Source organism: Zonotrichia leucophrys, chromosome 2 (assembly GCF_028769735.1).
Source record: "Zonotrichia leucophrys gambelii isolate GWCS_2022_RI chromosome 2, RI_Zleu_2.0, whole genome shotgun sequence".
Classification (NCBI taxonomy): Eukaryota; Metazoa; Chordata; class Aves; order Passeriformes; family Passerellidae; genus Zonotrichia; species Zonotrichia leucophrys.
In genome coordinates, this window is record NC_088171.1 from 152578469 (window position 1) to 152599470 (window position 21002).

Below are 21002 nucleotides of genomic sequence, written 5' to 3' on the forward strand. Positions count from 1 at the left end.
AAGGGCAGTGTTTGGGACAATCTGAAAAATCGGCGGAATTCTCGGTTTTTTGGGATTACGACTTCTTTTAATCCTCTTTGGAATTTTCTAAGCTCCCGTTTGCTGCTGGATGTTTCCTTCTCTCCTTGTCCTTTCCCAGGCTGGAATGGGTGGGAATCCTAAAGTCTTGGACATGGAATATTTGATGGGGTGGAAGGAAGAGTTGAGCAGTCGCTCTTCATCCAGTTTGATGCTCTTGCATCAAATCATGGAATCATTGAGTGGTTGGGGTTGGGAGGGACCTTGGTTGAATTTTCCCTCTCTCCCTGTTCCTTTCAAGGCTTTTTTCCAGGAATGGGTGGAAATCATCGAGTCTTGGACATGGGAGATTCAATGGGGGTGGAAGGAAGAGATGAGCAGTTGTTCTTCTCCATCCCTTGCTCGCATCAAATCATGGAATCATTGAGTGGTTGGGGTTGGGAGGGATCTTGGTTGAATTTTCCCTCCCTCCCTGTTCCTTTCCAGGTTTTTTCCAGGAAAGGGTGGAAGTCATTGAGTCTTGGACACAGGAGACTCGATGGGGGTGGAAGGAAGAGTTGAGCAGTCGCTCTTCTCCATCCCGTGATGTTGTCAAATCACAGAATCATGGGGTGGCTTGGGTGACCTTCCAAGGTTTTTTGGTTGACCTTTCCCTTCTCTCCCTGTCCTTTCCCAGGCTGGAATGGGTGGGATTTGTCAAGTCTTGGACATGGAATATTTAATGGGGGTGGAAGGAAGAGTTGAGCAGTCGCTCTTCTCCATCCCGCACTTGCCTCAAATCACGGAATCATCAAACCTTGGGTGACCTTCCAAGGGTTTTTGGTTGACGTTCCCCTTCTCTCCCTGTCCTTTTCCAGGCTGGAATGGGTGGGAATCCTAAAGTCTTGGACGTGGAATATATGATGAGGTGTGAGGAAGAGTTGAGCAGTCGCTCTTCTCCATCCCGTGATGTTGTCAAATCATGGAATCGTCAGACCTTGGGTGACCTTCCAAGGTTTTTTGGTTGACGTTTCCCTTCTCTCCCTGTCCTTTTCCAGGCTGGAATGGGTGGGAATCGAGTCTTGGACATGGGAGATTCAATGGGGGTGGAAGGAAGAGTTGAGCAGTCGCTCTTCTCCATCCCGCACTTCCCTCAAATCACGGAATCATCAAACCTTGGGTGACCTTCCAAGGGTTTTTGGTTGACCTTTCCCTTCTCCTCTTGTCCTTTTCCAGGCTGGAATGGGTGGGAATCCTAAAGTCTTGGACATGAAATATTCAATGGGGGTGAAAGGAAGAGTTGAGCAGTCGCTCTTCATCCAGTGCTTGCCTCAAATCATGGAATCGTCAGACCTTGGGTGACCTTCCAAGGTTTTTTGGTTGACCTTTCCCTTCTCTCCCTGTCCTTTCCCAGGCTGGAATGGGTGGGATTTATCAAGTCTTGGACATGGAATATTTAATGGGGGTGGAAGGAAGAGTTGAGCAGTCGCTCTTCATCCAGTTTGATGCTCTTGCATCAAATCATGGAATCATTGAGTGGTTGGGGTTGGGAGGGATCTTGGTTGAATTTTCCCTCCCTCCCTGTTCCTTTCAAGGCTTTTTTCCAGGAATGGGTGGGAATCATCGAGTCTTGGACATGGGAGATTCAATGGGGGTGGAAGGAAGAGTTGAGCAGTCGCTCTTCTCCATCCCTTGCTCGTGTCAAATCACGGAATCGTCAGACCTTGGGTGACCTTCCAAGGTCTCTTGGTTGACGTTTCCCTTCTCTCCCTGTCCTTTCCCAGGCTGGAATGGGTGGGATTTATCAAGTCTTGGACATGGAATATATGATGGGGTGGAAGGAAGAGTTGAGCAGTTGTTCTTCTCCATCCCGCGCTTGCCTCAAATCACGGAATCATCAAACCTTGGGTGACCTTCCAAGGTTTTTTGGTTGACGTTTCCCTTCTCTCCCTGTCCTTTCCCAGGCTGGAATGGGTGGGATTTATCAAGTCTTGGACACAGGAGACTTGATGGTGGTGTAAGGAAGAGTTGAGCAGTCGCTCTTCTCCATCCCTTGCTCGTGTCAAATCACGGAATCATCAGACCTTGGGTGACCTTCCAAGGTTTTTTGGTTGACCTTTCCCTTCTCTCCCTGTCCTTTCCCAGGCTGGAATGGGTGGAAATCATCGAGCCCCGCACCCGGGAGCGCATGTACGCCAACCTGATCACGGGCGAGTGCGTGTGGGACCCGCCGGCCGGCGTGCGCATCAAGCGCACCAATGAGAACCAGTGGTGGGAGCTCTTCGACCCCAACACCTCGCGCTTCTACTACTACAATGCCACCACGCAGAGGACGGTGTGGCACCGGCCCCAGAACTGCGACATCATCCCGCTGGCCAAGCTGCAGACGCTGAAGCAGAACACGGAGTCGCCGCGGGCGTCCACGGAGAACAGCCCCGGGCGGAGCAGCAATGTCAGCCGGGAGGGCAGCACCAGCTCGTCCCTGGAGCAGGAGCTGGAGGGCAGCGAGAAGGGGCAGGAGCAGCGGCCGGGCCGCCAGCCCGGCCAGTACTCGGTGGTGAAGGAGGAAACGGAAAGGTAAAGGTGGGAGGAAGTCGGGAATTTGCGGTTCGGTGGTGGTGTCCAAAGGAAATCCTGTTCTGTGGATGGTTCCTCGTGGTTGACCCTGGTGGGTCTCCACTGAGTTGGATCCTACAAAAAACAAGGAGGAAAAACATCAGGAAAAGGTGTTTCTCCACCTTAGGGATGTTTTAGATGTTCCTTGTGGGAAGATTCACTTCGTTTTTAGGATTGGAAATTTGGGTTTAGAGCCTGGGTGGGAGAAAATTGGGAATTTCCAGTGGTGGTGGTGTCCAAGAGAAATCCTGGTTTGTGATTGGCTCCTCGTGCTCAGCCCTGGTGGGTCTCCATTGAGTTGGATCCTACAAAAACCAAGGAGGAAAACCATCAGGAAAAGGTGTTTCTCCACCTTAGCGATATTTTAGATTTAGAAGATTCCCTGAAGGAATAATTTCTCATCCTCTGAAATTCGTTTTTAGGACTGGAAATTTGGGTTTAGAGCCCGGGTAGGAGAAAATTGGGAATTTCCAGTGGTGGTGGTGTCCAAGAGGAATCCTGGTTTGTGATTGGCTCCTCGTGGTTGATCTCTGGTGGGTCTCCATTGAGTTGGATCCTACAAAAACCAAGGAGGAAAAACGTCAGGAAAAGGTTTTTCTCCACCTTAGGGATGTTTTAGATGTTCCCTGCAGGAAGGTTCCCTAAAGGAATGATTTCTCTTGAAATTACTTTTTTTAGGATTGGAAATTTGGGTTTAGAGACTTGGGTGGGAGAAAATTGGGAATTTCCAGTGGTGGTGGTGTCCAGAGGAATCCTGGTTTGTGATTGGCTCCTCGGTGTTGATCTCTGGTGGGTCTCCATTGAGTTGGATCCTACAAAAACAAGGAGGAAAACCATCAGGAAAAGGTGTTTCTCCACCTTAGCGATATTTAGATTAGAAGTTCCCTGAGGAAAATTCTCACCTATTCGTTTTTAGGATTGGAAATCTGGGTTTAGAGCCGTGGAGAGAAAATAGGAATTGTCCAGTGGTGGTGGTGTCCAAGAGGAATCCTGGTTTGTGATTGGCTCCTCGTGGTTGATCCCTGGTGGGTCTCCATTGCAGTTGGATCCTACAAAAACCAAGGAGGAAAACCATCAGGAAAAGGTTTTTCTCCACCTTAGGATTTTTAGATTCCAGAAGTTCCCTAAGGAATATTTCTCATCCTCTGAAATTCGTTTTTGGATTGGAAATTTGGGTTTAGAGAAATTTGGGTCGGAGAAAATCGGAATTTCCAGTGGTGGTGGTGCCAAGGAATCCTGTTTGTGATTGGGTCTCGTGAGAATTGTGATCCTGGTTTGGGTTCTCCATGAGTTGGATCCTCCAAAAACAGGAGGAAAACCATCAGGAAAAGGTGTTTCTCCACTTAGGGATTTTCAGATGTTCCTTGTGGGAAGATGAATCTTGGGTTGGGGGTGCCTGTGTGGAGAAAATCAGGAATTTCCAGTGGTGGTGGTGTCCAAAGGAAATCCTGGTTTGTGATTGGGTCCTCGTGCTCGGCCCTGGTGGGTCTCCACTGAGTTGGATCCTACAAGAAACAAGGAGGAAAAACCATCAGGAAAAGGTGTTTTTTCACCTTAGGGATATTTGATAGAAGTTCCTGAGGAAGTCTCCTTCGTTTTTAGGATTGGAAATTTGGGTTTGAGGCCTGTGTGGGAGAAAATCAGGAATTTCCAGTGGTGGTGGTGTCCAAAGGAAATCCTGTTCTGTGGATGGTTCCTCATGCTCGACCCTGGTGGGTCTCCACTGAGTTGGATCCTACAAAAACCAAGGAGGAAAAACAGGAAAGGTTTTTCACACATTGGGGAAATGTATAGGATTTTTAGATGTTCCTTGTGGGAAGATTCCCTAAAGGAATGATTTCTCATTATCTTGAAATTCGTTTTTGGGATCGGAAATTTGGGTTTAGAGCCTGGGTGGGAGAAAATCGGGAATTTCCAGTGGTGGTGGTGTCCAAAGGAAATTCCTGTTTTGGATGGTTCCTCATGCTCAGCCTCTGGTGGGTCTCCACTGAGCTGGATCCTACAAAAACCAAGGAGGAAAAACATCAGGAAAAGGTGTTTCTCCACCTTAGGGATATTTTAGATTTAGATAGATTCCTGAAGGAATTCCCTAAAGGAATGATTTCTCATTATCTTGAAATTCGTTTTTAGGATTGGAAATTTGGGTTTAGAGAAATTTGGGTCGGAGAAAATTGGGAATTTCCAGTGGTGGTGGTGTCCAAAGGAAATCCTGTTTTGTGGATGGTTCCTCATGCTCAGCCTCTGGTGGGTCTCCATTGAGTTGGATCCTACAAAAACCAAGGAGGAGGAAGAGGGAAAATCATCAGGAAAAGGTATTTCTCCACCTTAGGGATATTTTAGATATTCCCTTTGGGAAGGTTCCCTAAAGGAATAATTACTCATCCTCTGAAATCCGTTTTTCGGATTGGAAATTTGGGTTTAGAGTTTGGGTCGGAGAAAATTGGGAATTTCCAGTGGTGGTGGTGTCCAAGAGGAATCCTGGTTTGTGATTGGGTCCTCGTGGTTGATGTCTGGTGGGTCTCCATGAGTTGGATCCTCCAAGAAATAAGGAAGAAAACCATCAGGAAAAGGTGTTTCTCCACCTTAGCGATATTTTAGATGTTCCTTGTGGGAAGATTCACTCGTTTTTAGGATTGGAAATTTGGGTTTAGAGCCCGGCAGGAGAAATCAGAAATTTGTCCAGGATCCTGGTTGTGATTGGTCCATGGTGATCCTGGTGTCTACTGAGTTGGATCCTAAAAAAGGAGGAAAACTCAGGAAGGTGTTCTCCACTTGGATTTTAGATTAAAATTCCCGAAGGAAGAATTTCTCATCCTCTAGAAATTCATGTTTCGGATTGGAAATTTGGCTTAGAGCCTTGGAGAAAATCGGATTTCCAGTGGTGGTGGTAAAGGAAATCCTGGTTTGTGATGGTTCCTCGTGGTTTATCTCTGTGGTCTCCACTGAGTTGGATCCTACAAAAAACAAGGAGGAAAAACATCAGGAAAAGGTGTTTCTCCACCTTAGGGATGTTTTAGATGTTCCTTGTGGGAAGGTTCCCTAAAGGAATGATTTCTCATCCTCTGAAATTCGTTTTTCGGATTGGAAATTTGGGTTTAGAGCCTGTGTGGGAGAAAATCAGGAATTTCCAGTGGTGGTGGTGTCCAAGAGAAATCCTGTTTTGTGGATGGTTCCTCATGTTCCACCCCTGGTGGGTCTCCAAGGAGTTGGATCCTACAAAAACCAAGGAGGAAAAACATCAGGAAAAGGTGTTTCTCCACCTTAGGGATATTTTAGATTTAGAAGGTTCCCTGAAGGAAGAATTTCTCATCCTCTAAAATTCGTTTTTAGGATTGGAAATTTGGGTTTAGAGAAATTTGGGTCGGAGAAAATTGGGAATTTCCAGTGGTGGTGGTGTCCAAGAGAAATCCTGTTCTGTGGATGGTTCCTCATGCTCGGCCCTGGTGGGTCTCCATTGAGTTGGATCCTCCAAAAACCGAGGAGGAAAAACATCAGGAAAAGGTGTTTCTCCACCTTAGGGATATTTTAGATGTTCCTTGTGGGAAGATTCACTTCGTTTTTAAGATTGGAAATTTGGGGTTGGGGCCTGTGCGGGAGAAAATCAGGAATTTCCAGTGGTGGTGGTGTCCAAGAGAAATCCTGGTTTGTGGATGGTTCCTCGTGGTTGATCCCTGGTGGGTCTCCACTGAGTTGGATCCTACAAAAACCAAGGAGGAAAACCATCAGGAAAAGGTGTTTCTCCACCTTAGGGATATTTTAGATGTTCCTTGTGGGAAGATTCACTTCGTTTTTAAGACTGGAAATTTTGGTTTGAGGCCTGTGTGGGAGAAAATCAGGAATTTCCAGTGGTGGTGGTGTCCAAGAGAAATCCTGTTTTGTGGATGGTTCCTCGTGGTTGATGTCTGGTGGGTCTCCATTGAGTTGGATCCTACAAAAAACAAGGAGGAAAAACATCAGGAAAAGGTGTTTCTCCACCTTAGGGATGTTTTAGATGTTCCTTGTGGGAAGATTCACTTCGTTTTTAGGATTGGAAATTTGGGGTTGGGGCCTGGGTGGGAGAAAATCAGGAATTTTCAGTGGTGGTGGTGTCCAAGAGAAATCCTGGTTTGTGGATGGTTCCTCGTGGTTGATCTCTGGTGGGTCTCCATTGAGTTGGATCCTACAAAAACCAAGGAGGAAAACCATCAGGAAAAGGTGTTTCTCCACCTTAGGGATGTTTTAGATGTTCCTTGTGGGAAGATTCACTTCGTTTTTAAGATTGGAAATTTGGGGTTGGGGCCTGTGCGGGAGAAAATCGGGAATTTCCAGTGGTGGTGGTGTCCAAGAGAAATCCTGGTTTGTGGATGGTTCCTCATGCTCGACCCTGGTGGGTCTCCATTGAGTTGGATCCTACAAAAACCAAGGAGGAAAAACATCAGGAAAAGGTGTTTCTCCACCTTAGGGATATTTTAGATTTAGAAGATTCCCTGAAGGAATAATTTCTCATCCTCTAAAATTCGTTTTTCGGATTGGAAATTTGGGTTTAGAGCCTGTGTGGGAGAAAATCAGGAATTTCCAGTGGTGGTGGTGTCCAAGAGGAATCCTGGTTTGTGATTGGCTCCTCGTGGTTGATCTCTGGTGGGTCTCCATTGAGTTGGATCCTACAAAAAACAAGGAGGAAAAACATCAGGAAAAGGTGTTTCTCCACCTTAGGGATGTTTTAGATGTTCCTTGTGGGAAGATTCACTTCGTTTTTAGGATTGGAAATTTGGGGTTGGGGCCTGTGTGGGAGAAAATCAGGAATTTCCAGTGGTGGTGGTGTCCAAGAGAAATCCTGGTTTGTGATTGGCTCCTCGTGGTTGAGCCTTGGTGGGTCTCCATTGAGTTGGATCCTACAAAAACCAAGGAGGAAAAACATCAGGAAAAGGTGTTTCTCCACCTTAGGGATGTTTTAGATGTTCCCTGCAGGAAGGTTCCCTAAAGGAATGATTTCTCATCCTCTGAAATTCGTTTTTCGGATTGGAAATTTGGGTTTAGAGAAATTTGGGTCGGAGAAAATTGGGAATTTCCAGTGGTGGTGGTGTCCAAAGGAAATCCTGGTTTGTGGATGGTTCCTCGTGGTTGATGTCTGGTGGGTCTCCATTGAGTTGGATCCTACAAAAAACAAGGAGGAAAAACATCAGGAAAAGGTGTTTCTCCACCTTAGGGATATTTTAGATTCAGAAGATTCCCTAAAGGAACAATTTCTCATCCTCCGAAATTCGTTTTTAGGGTTGGAATTTCTAATTTTGTGGTTTTCCGTGATTTCCCCGGATAAGATCTCCCTGAGGAGCTGGGATGATCCACGGCACAACCCCGGCTGGTCCGGGGAGCTCCTGGCCGGGATAATTTCCCTCGGGAAGCAGAAGGGAGCCGGTGCTCCATTCCCAAGGAAAAACATTCGGAGACGTTCGTGTCGCTCCTCCATTTTTTATGGATTAAACCTGCAAATCACGGAATTATGGAATGGTTTGGGTTGGAAAGGAGGTTTAAAATCCATCTTTTTCCACCTCCCGCCATCCCAACCCGACCTGGGACAATTCCAGTCACCCAACCCAACTTGGGACAATTCCAGGCACGGAGCAGCCGCAGATTTTCGGGAATACCCGAGGCGCGTCGTTAATTAATGCATAATTAATTGGTGCTTTTGGCCACGTTGAGGAGCCGCCCGGGTTGAGGAGACCAATCCAGGGCGGAATTCCCGTTCCCAGGAGCTGCGGCTGGGTGGGAATGGGAATTCCCGGCTGGGACATCGGAGGCTCCGCCTTCCCGAGGTTCTGATGGAATCTCCGAGCCCGGGAATGGGGGGATCCTCCTGGAGCAGGGGGATTTTGGGGATGGAGATGGGATTGGGGTCGTTCAGTGCCGGCGGATGTGGAATGGTGGAATTGCAGAATTATGGAATGGTTTGGGATGGGAGAGGCCTGGGAGATCATGGAATTTCAGCCTTTTCCATGGGCAGGGACACCTTCCACCATCCCAGGTTGTTCCAACATCCAACCTGGCCTTGGACAATTCCAGGGATCCAGGAGTGACCACAGCTTCTCTGGGAATTCCATCCCAGCCCCTCACCACCCTCCCAGCCAGGAATTCCTTCCCAAATCCCATCTATCCCTGCCCTCTGGCAGTGGGAAGCCATTCCCGGTGTCCTGTCCCTCCATCCCTTTTCCCAAATTCCCTCTCTGGCTCTCCTGGATCCCCTTCAGGCTCTGGAAGGAGCTCCAAGGTTTCCCTGGATCCTTCCCTTCTCCAGGCTGGACATTCCCAGCTCTCCCAGCCCTTGGAGCATCTCCATGGCTTCCTCTGGAATTGCTCCAGCAGCTCCACATCCTCCTGCTGTTGGATGCTGGATGCAGAATTCCAGGTGGGATCTCACCTGAGCGGATCAGAGGGGCAGAATTCCCGCCTTTTCCTGGTGGGAAAGGAGCCCAGGAGATGTTGGTGGAGCAGGATCCCATTCCCAAAGCGGCGTGAGGGGATAACCGGGATTGGGGGATGGATTTTAAATTCCCTGGAATTTTCTGAAAGGACAGGGGAGGGATCTGGAGATTCCTGAAAAAGAGATCATTCCCAAGGTGGGGTCAGGAATTTTCTGAGGAAAGGATCATTCCCAACTTGCAATCGGGAATTTCCTGAGGAAAGGATCATTCCCAAAGTGGGATCTGGAATTTTCTGAGGAAAGGATCATTCCCAAAGTGGGATCTGGAATTTTCTGAGGAAAGGATCATTCCCAAGATGGAATCAGGAATTTCTTGTGAGAAATGGAGTCATTACGGAGTTGGGATTGGGAATTTCCTGGGGAAAGGATCATTCCCAGGGGATATCAGGAATTTCCTGGAAAAGGATCACTCCCAAAGTGGGATCAGAATTTCCTGACGAAAGGATTATTCCCAGCTGGAATGTGGATTTTCTGGAGAAAGGATCACTCCGAGGTGAATCAGGAGTTTCCTGGAAAGGATCATTCCCAAGTGGGATCAGGAATTTCTGGGAAAGGATCATTCCTGAGGTGGAATCCAGAGTTTCCTAGGGAAAGGATCATTCCCAAGGTGGGATCAGGAATTTCGTGGGGAAAGGATCATTCTGGAGACGAGATCAGGAATTTCCTGGAAAGGATCATTCTGGAAATGAGATCAGGAATTTCCTTGGGAAAGGATCATTCCTAAAGTGGAATGCAGGAATTTCCTGGGGAAAGGATCATTCCTTAGGTGAGATCAGGAATTTCCTGGGGAAAAGGATCATTCCTGAGGTGAGATCAGATTTCTTAGGGAAGGATCATTCCCAAAGTGGGATCAGGAATTTCCTGGGAAGAGGATCATTCCTGAGGTGGAATCCAGAGTTTCCTAGGGAGAGGATCATTCCCAAGCTGGGATCTGGAATTTTCTGAGGAAAGGATCATTCCCAGGGTGAAATCAGGAATTTCCTGGGGAAAGGATCATTCCCAAAGTGGGATCAGGAGATTCCTGAGGAAAGGGTCATTCCCAAAGTGAAATGTGGGAATTTCCTGGGGAAAGGATCATTCCCAAAGTGAAATGTGGGAGTTTCCTGGGGAAAGGATCATTCCCGAAGTGGGATCTGGAATTTTCTGAGGAAAGGATCATTCCCAAGATGGAATCAAGAATATTCTTAGTGAGAATATGGAGTCATTACGGAGTTGGGATTGGGAATTTCATGGGGAAAGGATCATTCTGGAGACGAGATCAGGAATTTCCTGGGAAGGAATCATTCTGGAGATGAGATCAGGAATTTCCTGGGAAAAGGTCATTCCTGAGCTGGAATCAGGAGTTTCCTGGGGAAAGGATCATTCCTTAGGTGAGATCAGGAATTTCCTTGGGAAAGGATCATTCCTGAGGTGGAATCAGGAGTTTCCTGGGGAAAGGATCATTCCCAAGGTGGGATCAGGAATTTCCTGGGGAAAGGATCATTCCTGAGGTGGAATCCAGAGTTTCCTAGGGAGAGGATCATTCCCAAGGTGGGATCAGGAATTTCCTACGGAAAGGATCATTCCTAAAGTGGAATGCAGGAATTTCCTGGGGAAAGGATCATTCCCAAGGTGGGGTCAGGAATTTTCTGGAGAAAGGATCATTCCCAACTTGCAGTCGGGAATTTCCTGAGGAAAGGATCATTCCCAAAGTGGGATCTGGAATTTTCTGAGGAAAGGATCATTCCCAAGATGGAATCAGGAATTTCTTTTGAGAAGGATCATTACCGAGTTGGGATTGGGAATTTCCTGGGGAAAGGATCATTCCTGAGCTGGGATCAGGAGATTCCTGAGGAAAGGATCATTCCCAAGGGAATATCAGGAATTTTCTGGGGAAAGGATCACTCCCAAAGTGGGATCAGGAATTTCCTGACGAAAGGATTATTCCCAAGCTGGAATGTGGGATTTTTCTGGAGAAAGGATCACTCCTGAGGTGGAATCAGGAGTTTCCTAGGGAAATGATCATTCCCAAGGTGGGATCTGGAATTTCCTGGGGAAAGAATCATTCCCAAAATGAGATTAGGAATTTCCTGAGGAAAGGATCATTCCCAAGACGGAATCAGGAGTTTCCTGGGGAAAGGATCATTCCTGAGGTGGAATCAGGAGTTTCCTGGGGAAAGGATCATTCCCAAGCTGGGATCAGGAATTTCCTGGGAAGAGGATCATTCCTGAGGTGGAATCCAGAGTTTCCTAGGGAAAGGATCATTCCCAAGGTGGGATCTGGAATTTCCTGGGGAAAGGATCATTCTGGAGACGAGATCAGGAATTTCCTGGGAAGGGATCATTCTGGAAATGAGATCAGGAATTTCCTGGGGAAAGGATCATTCCCAAGATGGAATCAGGAATTTCTTGTGAGAAATGGAGTCATTACGGAGTTGGGATTGGGAATTTCCTGGGGAAAGGATCATTCTGGAGACGAGATCAGGAATTTCCTGGGAAGGGATCATTCTGGAAATGAGATCAGGAATTTCCTGGGAAAAGGTCATTCCTGAGCTGGAATCAGGAGTTTCCTGGGGAAGGGATCATTCCCAAGCTGGGATCAGGAATTTCCTGGGAAGAGGATCATTCCTGAGGTGGAATCCAGAGTTTCCTAGGGAGAGGATCATTCCCAAGGTGGGATCAGGAATTTCCTACGGAAAGGATCATTCCTAAAGTGGAATGCAGGAATTTCCTGGGGAAAGGATCATTCCCAAGGTAGAATCAGGAGTTTCCTGGGAAAAGGATCATTCCCAAGGTGGGATCAGGACTCTCAAATGAAAACGTTTAATCCCTGGAAATCTCCTGGAAGAGAGAAGGAATTCCGCCCTGGGCTGGGTTTTGCCGACAGGAGTTTGTGTGTCCTGGAATCTCCAGGAATTCCAGGTCTTGGCCTTTCCAGGGATTGGGATTGAGCAGATCCCGGGTCTTGGAGCTTTAAAAATTCATTTAATTTTTTTTTTAAAATTCAGACGCCACTAGAGGGAGCAGAAATTCCTGCTGGCTGGAATTTCCCGCAGAAATTCCTGCTGACCGGAATTCCCACCTGAATCCCTGGATGAGTCCCATCAGCCCATCCAAACCATGGCTGCCTCCCACCCTCCATCCTCATATCCTGGCCGGAAAAAAACTCCCATTCCTGCTTTTTCCCCATTCCTGCTTTTTCCCCATTCCTGCATTTTCCCCATTCCTGCGTTTTCCCCATCCCTGGAATTGTCCATGGCCAGGTTGGACAAGGCTTGGAGCAACCCGGGATAGCGGAAGATATCCCTGTGTAATTCCATGATCTTGAAGGCCCCTTCCAACCCCAGCCATTCCATGAAATTCCATGAAATTCCATGAAATTCCACGATTCCCAGTTCTCAGTTGGGTTTCTCGCAGGAGATCCGCCGCTGGGACGGCTTCCCAATCCAGGTTTTCCCAGGAGGTTTCCCACTCCGGGTTTCATCCCATAAAATCTTATTTGAAGGTTTCTGGAGAATCTCAGCTCATCTGGTTGGAAAAGGAAATTTGGGATAAGCGGGGAAGTTTTTATCGGAATTCCCACCCGGAGCTTCCCTTAAAATTTAGGATTTAGGAGCCAGAGCGTCTCCAGATGCTGGAGACCACTCCCAATCCATTCCTCACATCCATGGGGATGTTCCATCATCAACCCTTGGAATCCACCGGGAATTTTCCGTTGCCAAGCTCCCGGATCCCGCCGGAATCACCTCGCGCTTCCGCGGTGAGTTGGGAATTGGATTCCCAGCCTCGGGAATCAACCCTGGAATATCAACATCAGCTTTCTTCGTCCTGGTGGTCAGCAGAGCATTCCCAGCAGGATTTCCCAGATTTTCCATGGAGTTTTCCACGCTTGTCCTAAAGTGGCGGCTCGACATCCGTGAAATCTCGGAGCGGGAACGTCGGCCGGATTTTCCGTCGGGATTTTTTCCGCACCGTCTGAGGTTGTTGGCTTGGAATCCTTGGAGAAGTTTCCCAGGCAGGGAAAAAAGACTTTTCCATGGAAAACTCGGATCTGCCGCTGCTTCTCCAAGGAGGAATTCCAAGTGGGAGCTTGAAGGACGAAAAAAAAAAATTGGATTTTTGACCGTCAGGAGCGTTTTCCTTGGAGCAAAACGCAGGAATTTTTGGGATGCCAGGGGTCTTCACCCAAATCCCGTCTGCTGGGAAATTGTGCCCAAGTTATTCCTCGGGATTCCCAATTTTTTTTTTTTTTTTAGCACATTCCAAAGGCGCTGGAATATCGGAGATGTAAATATTTCTGGATTAAGTGTGGCTGAGCTGGAATATCCAAAGGGAATTCTCTCAAAATCCAATCCAGTTCTCTGGGATCAAACCCCCTCCCATTACAGGCAGCAGCCATTTCCTGACTCCGAAAATTCCCAAAAAAAAGCAGATTTCTGGAATAAAAGATGCCTCAAATCTCCATGGAAAACTCGGATCTGCCGCTGCTTCTCCAAGGAGGAATTCCAAGTGGGAGCTTGAAGGATGAAAAAAAAAATTGGATTTTTGACCGTCAGGAGCGTTTTCCTTGGAGCAAAACTCAGGAATTTTGGGATACCGGGGTCTTCACCCAAATCCCGTCTGCTGGGAAATTGTGCCCAAGTTATTCCTCGGGATTCCCAATTTTTTTTTTTAGCACATTCCAAAGGCGCCGGAATATCGGAGATGTAAATATTTCTGGATTAAGTGTGGCTGAGCTGGAATATCCAAAGGGAATTCTCTCAAAATCCAATCCAGTTCTCCGGGATCAAACCCCCTCCCATCACAGGCAGCAGCCATTTCCTGACTCCGAAAATTCCCAAAAAAAGCAGATTTCTGGAATAAAAGATGCCTCAAATCTCCATGGAAAACTCGGATCTGCCGCTGCTTCTCCAAGGAGGAATTCCAAGTGGGAGCTTGAAGGACGAAAAAAAAAAAATTGGATTTTTGACCGTCAGGAGCGTTTTCCTTGGAGCAAAACTCAGGAATTTTTGGGATACCGGGGTCTTCACCCAAATCCCGTCTGCTGGGAAATTGTGCCCAAGTTATTCCTGGGGATTCCCAATTTTTTTATTTTTTTTTTTAGCACATTCCAAAGGCGCCGGAATATCGGAGATGTAAATATTTCTGGATTAAGTGTGGCTGAGCTGGAATATCCAAAGGGAATTCTCTCAAAATCCAATCCAGTTCTCCGGGATCAAACCCCCTCCCATTACAGGCAGCAGCCATTTCCTGACTCCGAAAATTCCCAAAAAAAAGCAGATTTCTGGAATAAAAGATGCCTCAAATCTCTAAAATACCAAATTTGAGCGTCCCACGATTTTTCCCTGGAATTCTCTCCGTTTATTTCCTTTCCCGGGAGGCGCTGGGAGGAACCAGGTTTGGAAAAGAGGCGGATCAAGGACATAAATCCCTGGAGCTGCCCGAGGGTTTTCCAGGTCCTGGCAGGAATTCCCAGAATTCCTCCAGGATGAGAAGGAAGAGAAACCGGAAAACCGCACGGAAGGAACGAGGCATGGAGAGGATCCTCAGGAATTTCCTTCCCAATGTCCCGCCTCCAGCAGGAGATCAAGGCTTGGAATTCCGGAATTCTTGGAATTCCTTCACCCAAATGTTGGATTTTCCCAGCTGGGTGAGGTCTCCTGGTGGGAGGAACTTGGGAAAACTGGGAATTCCCCGGCTTCAGCCTCTTCCCCCGCTTCCGCGAGATCCTCAGTTTCCCAAATTCAGTTTTCCAATGGTTTTTTGTGGCGTTTTATCCCAAATTTTGGTTTATTCCCACCCATTTCATGGCCAAAATCCATCTCCCAGTGACGTTGGATATCCCCATCCTTGGAAAAGGGGTCGGAATTCCGTGCTCTTGGAGGTCCCTTCCAACGGTTTGGGTTTCTCCAAACCCGACCTTGGACGCTTCCAGGGATGGGGCATTGCTGGAATTCCTTGGTAGGATCTCCCAGCATTCCCAAAATTTATCCAAAAATTGGATTTCTCTCCATGGAAAATTTTCCTGCTCCGAAATTCCTTTGGCTTCAAATTCCTTTTCGGTTTTCCAGCACTGGGGTTGCTCCAGGGTGAGCTTCCCGTGGAATTAAAGGTCGGAAAAGATTTCCAAGATCCTCAAATCCATTTTCCAGGCTCCAAGTTTATTGAGGATCCGTGAAACTCCTGGAGGGATGGAATTATCCCGGGGTATATTCGGGGATAACCAACGGAAAACACATTCCCGGCATAACCCAAACAATTCCATCCTCAAATATTTCCCAGGAAAAAAAAAAAAATTCCCAAAAAATCTCATATTTGGCATTTTTTTGCTCCGAGCTGGGACGGAAATCGGGACCTGAGGCTTTTTTAATATCCTTGCCTCGAATTCCCGGGATTAGGCGGATATTCCGGATATTTGCTCGCGAAATTCCGGTTGCGTAATTCCAAGGAAAACCATCCCTGAATTTCCACGGGAAGAGGGGGCTGTAATTGAGGTTAAATCCGAGGATTTGGAGCTGGGATTTCGTTTCTATTCCTGGGTTTTGCCATGGAGCCGAGCTATTTTTCCGGATTTTTCCAAAGGCTGGGGAATGCTGCCGTGCTCTAGGAAAAATAAAAATAAAAATAAAAATAAAAATGAAAATAAAAATAAAAAATAAAAGTAAAAATAAAAATTAAAAATAAAAATAAAAATTAAAAATAAAAATAAAAATAAAAATTAAAATTAAAATTAAAATTAAAATTAAAATTAAAAATAAAAATTAAAATTAAAATAAAAATTAAAATTAAATTTAAAAAAAAAAAAGCAAAACAAACCTGCTGGATTTATTGGTTTGGTTTTTTTTTAAAAATTAATTTTTAAAATTAATTTTTTAAAAAATTTAAAAATTTTTAAAAATTTAAAAATTTTAAAAACAAACAAACAAAACCCAAAATTTTAAAATTAAAATTTTAAAAATTTGGGTTTTGTTGTTGTGCCAGAGGTTCCCAGGATAAATCAGGATTTGTAAGCCGAGGTTTAGGGAAAATTGTGAGGGAAAATTAATTTTGTTGATGGAAACGCGTGTTGGTTAATGGGAAATAACCTATTGGTGGGAAATCACATTAATTATGGAAAATCACATTAATTATTGGAAAATCACCCTTATTAATGAAAAATCATCTTCATTAGTATTACTGTAAAATCAATTTTTAAAATTGGAAATCACATTAATTATTGGAAAATCACCCTTATTAATGAAAAATCACCTTCATTAGTATTACTGTAAAATCAATTTTTAAAATTGGAAATGGCCTTAATTATTGTTAAATCACCTTTATTTTTTGGAAAATTATCTTTTTTTATTGGAAAATCACACTTATTGGAAAATCACCCTTATCACTGGAAAATCAGTTTTTAATTGGAAATCGCCTTAATTATTGGAAAATCACCTTAATTATGGAAAAATCACCCTAATTATTGGAAAATCACCTTTTTATTGGAAAATCACCCTTATTAGTGGAAAATCAATTTTTAATTGGAAATCGCCTTAATTATTGGAAAATCATTCTTATTAGTGGAAAATCACACTTATTAATGAAAAATCGCCATTATTAAAAAATCATCTTCATTATTGGAAAATCACCTTAATTATGGAAAAATCACCCTAATTAGTGGAAAATCACCCTAATTAGTGGAAAATCATCTTTGTCATTGGAAAATCACACTTATTAATGAAAAATAATCTTCATTAATGGAAAATCATCTTCATTACTGGAAAATCACCTTTATTATTGGTAAATCACCCTTATTAGGGGAAAATTACTTTTTTTCCCACTTTTTAATGGAAAATCACCTTTATTCCTGGAAAATCACTTTCAAAGTGCCCTGGAAAAACTTTGGATGTCTCCCTCATCCAGCCAGGGACATGATTTGATGGATAAAAACCGGATAAAATCCAGATAAAATCCGGATAAAAACCGGATAAAATCCGGATAAAAACCGGATAAAATCCAGATAAAAACCGGATAAAATCCAGATAAAATCCGGATTAAAACCAGATAAAATCCAGATAAAATCCGGATTAAAACCGGATAAAATCCCAATAAAAACCGGATAAAATCCGGATAAAAACCGGATAAAATCCAGATAAAATCCGGATAAAAACCGGATAAAATCCGGATAAAAACCGGATAAAATCCGGATAAAAACCGGATAAAAAAACGGATTAAAAATGGATAAAAACCGGTTTAAAAATGGATAAAAACCGGATAAAAACTGGATAAAATCCGGATAAAAACCGGATAAAAAAACGGATTAAAAATGGATAAAAACTGGTTTAAAAATGGATAAAAACCGGTTTAAAAATGGATAAAAACCGGATAAAAACCAGATAAAATCCGGATAAAAACCGGATAAAATCCGGATAAAAACCGGATAAAAAAACGGATTAAAAATGGATAAAAACCGGTTTAAAAATGGATAAAAACCAGATAAAAACTGGATAAAATCCGGATAAAAACCGGATAAAAAAACGGATTAAAAATGGATAAAAACCGGTTTAAAAATGGATAAAAACCGGATAAAAACCGGATAAAAAAACGGATTAAAAATGGATAAAAACCGGTTTAAAAATGGATAAAAACCAGATAAAAACCAGATAAAAACCAGATAAAAACCGGATCATCCGGCTCAGAGGGTTCATTCCCAATGTTTGGCTCCTCCCAGGCCGATCCCGGCTCCTCTCCCGATCCTTATCAATAATCTGGATATCCTTATCAATAATCTGGATATCCTTATCAATAACCTGGATATCCTTATCAATAATCCACAGATCCAGACAAGGATCTCCAAGGGATTTTTTGGATCAAGGAATGGTTTGGGAAGAACTTTCCAACAAAAAATCCAAAATTTTTTTGGATTTTTTTCCAAAAAAATCCTTGGGTGGTCGCCCAAGGATTCAGGAATTCTGGGAATTGTTATCCCAAGGGCAGGCGAGGGAGGGAAGTCGGGAAAACCTCGGAAAATCCAGCGAAAATTTAACCCTCGTTTGGCCAAAACTTGGAAACTGCTCTGTCGCATCCCTGCCCTCAGGAAAGCCGGGATAATCGGAATTCCTGGTTAAATATTGACCTGCCCAGGTCCCCCCCCCCAGCTGGAATTTTTGGGATTCGCTCATCCATCAACTCCAAACCTCGTTGGAGATGGATGGGAGGAGGCCTGGAGCTCGTTTGGATGGGGAAAAGGAAAAACGATGGATGGAAACCAAGCCCTGGCTCCGATGGATTGGGAAGATCTTGGAAGCGACAACTCCGAAAAATTCCAAGGAAAATCCGTCAATTTTCGGATGAGCCAAACTGAAGGATGGAGGAGCGTGTGGAGCTTGATGGTGGCACCTGGAACAGAAACCCGGGATCCAGAGGAGCGGGAATTCCATCCTGGATGGGCGTGGAGGAGCTGTTGGTCCATCCCACTTTGGGAATTCCGGTGTCTGTTGGGTTTGACGATCCCGTTTTGGTCGGAATTTTTGGGATGGATTCCCCCATCCATCAACTCCAAACCTCGTTGGAGATGGATGGGAGGAGACCTGGAGCTCGTTTGGATGCGGATAATTAACACTGACGGGAAATGGAAAAACGATGGATGGAAACCAAGCCATGGCTCCGATGGATTGGGAAGATCTTGGAAGCGACAACTCTGAAGAATTCCAGGAAAAATCCATCCATTTTTGGATGAGCCAAACTGAAGGATGGAGGAGCATGTGGAGCTTGATGGTGGCACCTGGAACAGAAACCCGGGATCCAGAGGAGCGGGAATTCCATCCTGGATGGGCGTGGAGGAGCTGTTGGTCCATCCCACGTTGGGAATTCCGGTGTCCGTTGGGTTTGACGATCCCGTTTTGGTCGGAATTTTTGGGATGGATTCGCCCATCCATCAACTCCAAACCTCGTTGGAGATGGATGGGAGGAGGCCTGGAGCTCGTTTGGATGGGGAAAAGGAAAAACGATGGATGGAAACCAAGCCCTGGCTCCGATGGATTGGGAAGATCTTGGAAGCGACAACTCTGAAGAATTCCAAGAAAAATCCGTCAATTTTCGGATGAGCCAAACTGAAGGATGGAGGAGCGTGTGGAGCTTGATGGTGGCACCTGGAACAGAAATCCAGGATCCAGAGGAGCGGGAATTCCATCCTGGATGGGCGTGGAGGAGCTGTTGGTCCATCCCACGTTGGGAATTCCGGTGTCCGTTGGGTTTGACGATCCCGTTTTAGTCGGAATTTTTGGGATGGATTCGCCCATCCATCAACTCCAAACCTCGTTGGAGATGGATGGGAGGAGGCCTGGAGCTCGTTGGATGCGATAATTAACGCTGACGAGAAATGGAAAAACGATGGATGGAAACCAGCCCTGGGTCCGATGGATGGGAAGATCTTGGAAATGACAACTCTGAAGAATTCCAGAAAATCCATCCATTTCGGATGAGCAACTGAAGGATGGAAGAGCGTGTGAGCTTGATGGTGGCACCTGGAACAGAAATCCGGGATCCAGAGGAGCGGGAATTCCATCCTGGATGGGCGTGGAGGAGCTGTTGGTCCATCCCACGTTGGGAATTCCGGTGTCCGTTGGATTTGACGATCCCGTTTTGGCCATGGCCGGGTTCCAGTGGAGTTTCCAGATGGAAAATCCGACATTCCCACCAGACATTCCCCAGGGATGCTGCTGTGCTGGATGGGGGAAGCAGATCCACAGGGAAGGACCTTGGACAGCTCCAGAATTCTCCTGGAATCATGGAATGGGTTGGGTTGGATGGGCAGGGGCGACTTCCTCGATCCCGGATTGCTCCAACCTGGCCTTGGACACTTCCAGGGATTTGGGATCCGTCTGGATTCCATCATGGACTTGAGGATCCGTCTAAATTCTGCCATGGATTTGAGGATCCATCTGGATTCCGTCATGGATTTGGGGATCCATCTGGATTCTGCCATGGATTTGAGGATCCATCTGGATTCCGCCATGGATTTGGGGATCCATCTGGATTCCCACATGGATTTAGGGATCCATCTGGATTCCACCATGGATTTGGGGGTCCATCTGGATTCCGTCATGGATTTGGGGATCCTTCTAAATTCCACCATGGATTTGGGGATCCATTTGGATTCCCACATGGATTTGGGATCCATCTGGATTCCTCCACGGAATTGGGGATCCATCTGGATTCCATCATGGATTTGAGGGTCCGTCTAAATTCCACCATGGATTTGGGGATCCATTTGGATTCCTCCATGGATTTGGGGATCCATCTGGATTCTGACATGGATTTGGGAATCCTTCTGGATTCTGCCATGGATTTGGGGATCCATCTGGATTCTGTCATGGATGTGGAGATCCATGTGGATTCCACCATGGATTTGGGGATTCCTGCATGGAACTGGGAATCCATCTGGATTCTGCCATAAATTTGGGAATCCATCTGGATTCCGTCATGGATTTGAGGGTCCGTCTAAATTCCACCGTGAATTAGGGGATCCATTTGGATTCCACCATGGATTTGGGGATACATCTAAATTCTGACATGAATTTGGGGATCCATCTGGATTCCATCATGGATTTGGAAATCCATCTGGATTCCGCCATGGATTTGGGGATCCATCTGGATTCCTCCATGGATGTGGGAATCCTTCTGGATTCTGCCATGGAATTTGGGATCCATCTAAATTCTGCTATGGATTTGGGGATCCATCTGGATTCTGACATGGATTTGGGAATCTGTCTGGATTCCGCCATGGATTTGAGGATACATCTAAATTCTGACATGGATTTGGGGATCCATCTGGATTCTGCTATGGATTTGGGAATCCTTGTGGATTCTGCCATGGATTTGAGGATCCGTCTGGATTTCTCCATGGATTTGGGGATCCATTTGCATTCCTCCATGGAATTGGGGATCCATCTGGATTCTGACATGGATTTGGGAA

General features: G+C 45.6%; 1 protein-coding gene across 1 annotated transcript in view; it reads left to right on the forward strand.

Annotated features, from left to right (window-relative positions):
* The window catches only part of ARHGAP39 (Rho GTPase activating protein 39), a 190484-nt gene that overhangs the window by 99493 nt on the left and 69989 nt on the right, over positions 1–21002 (forward strand). The window contains exon 2 of the mRNA XM_064706796.1: positions 2143–2574. Within this exon, the coding sequence (XP_064562866.1) occupies positions 2143–2574 (432 nt within the window). The remainder of the gene's footprint in view (positions 1–2142; positions 2575–21002) is intronic.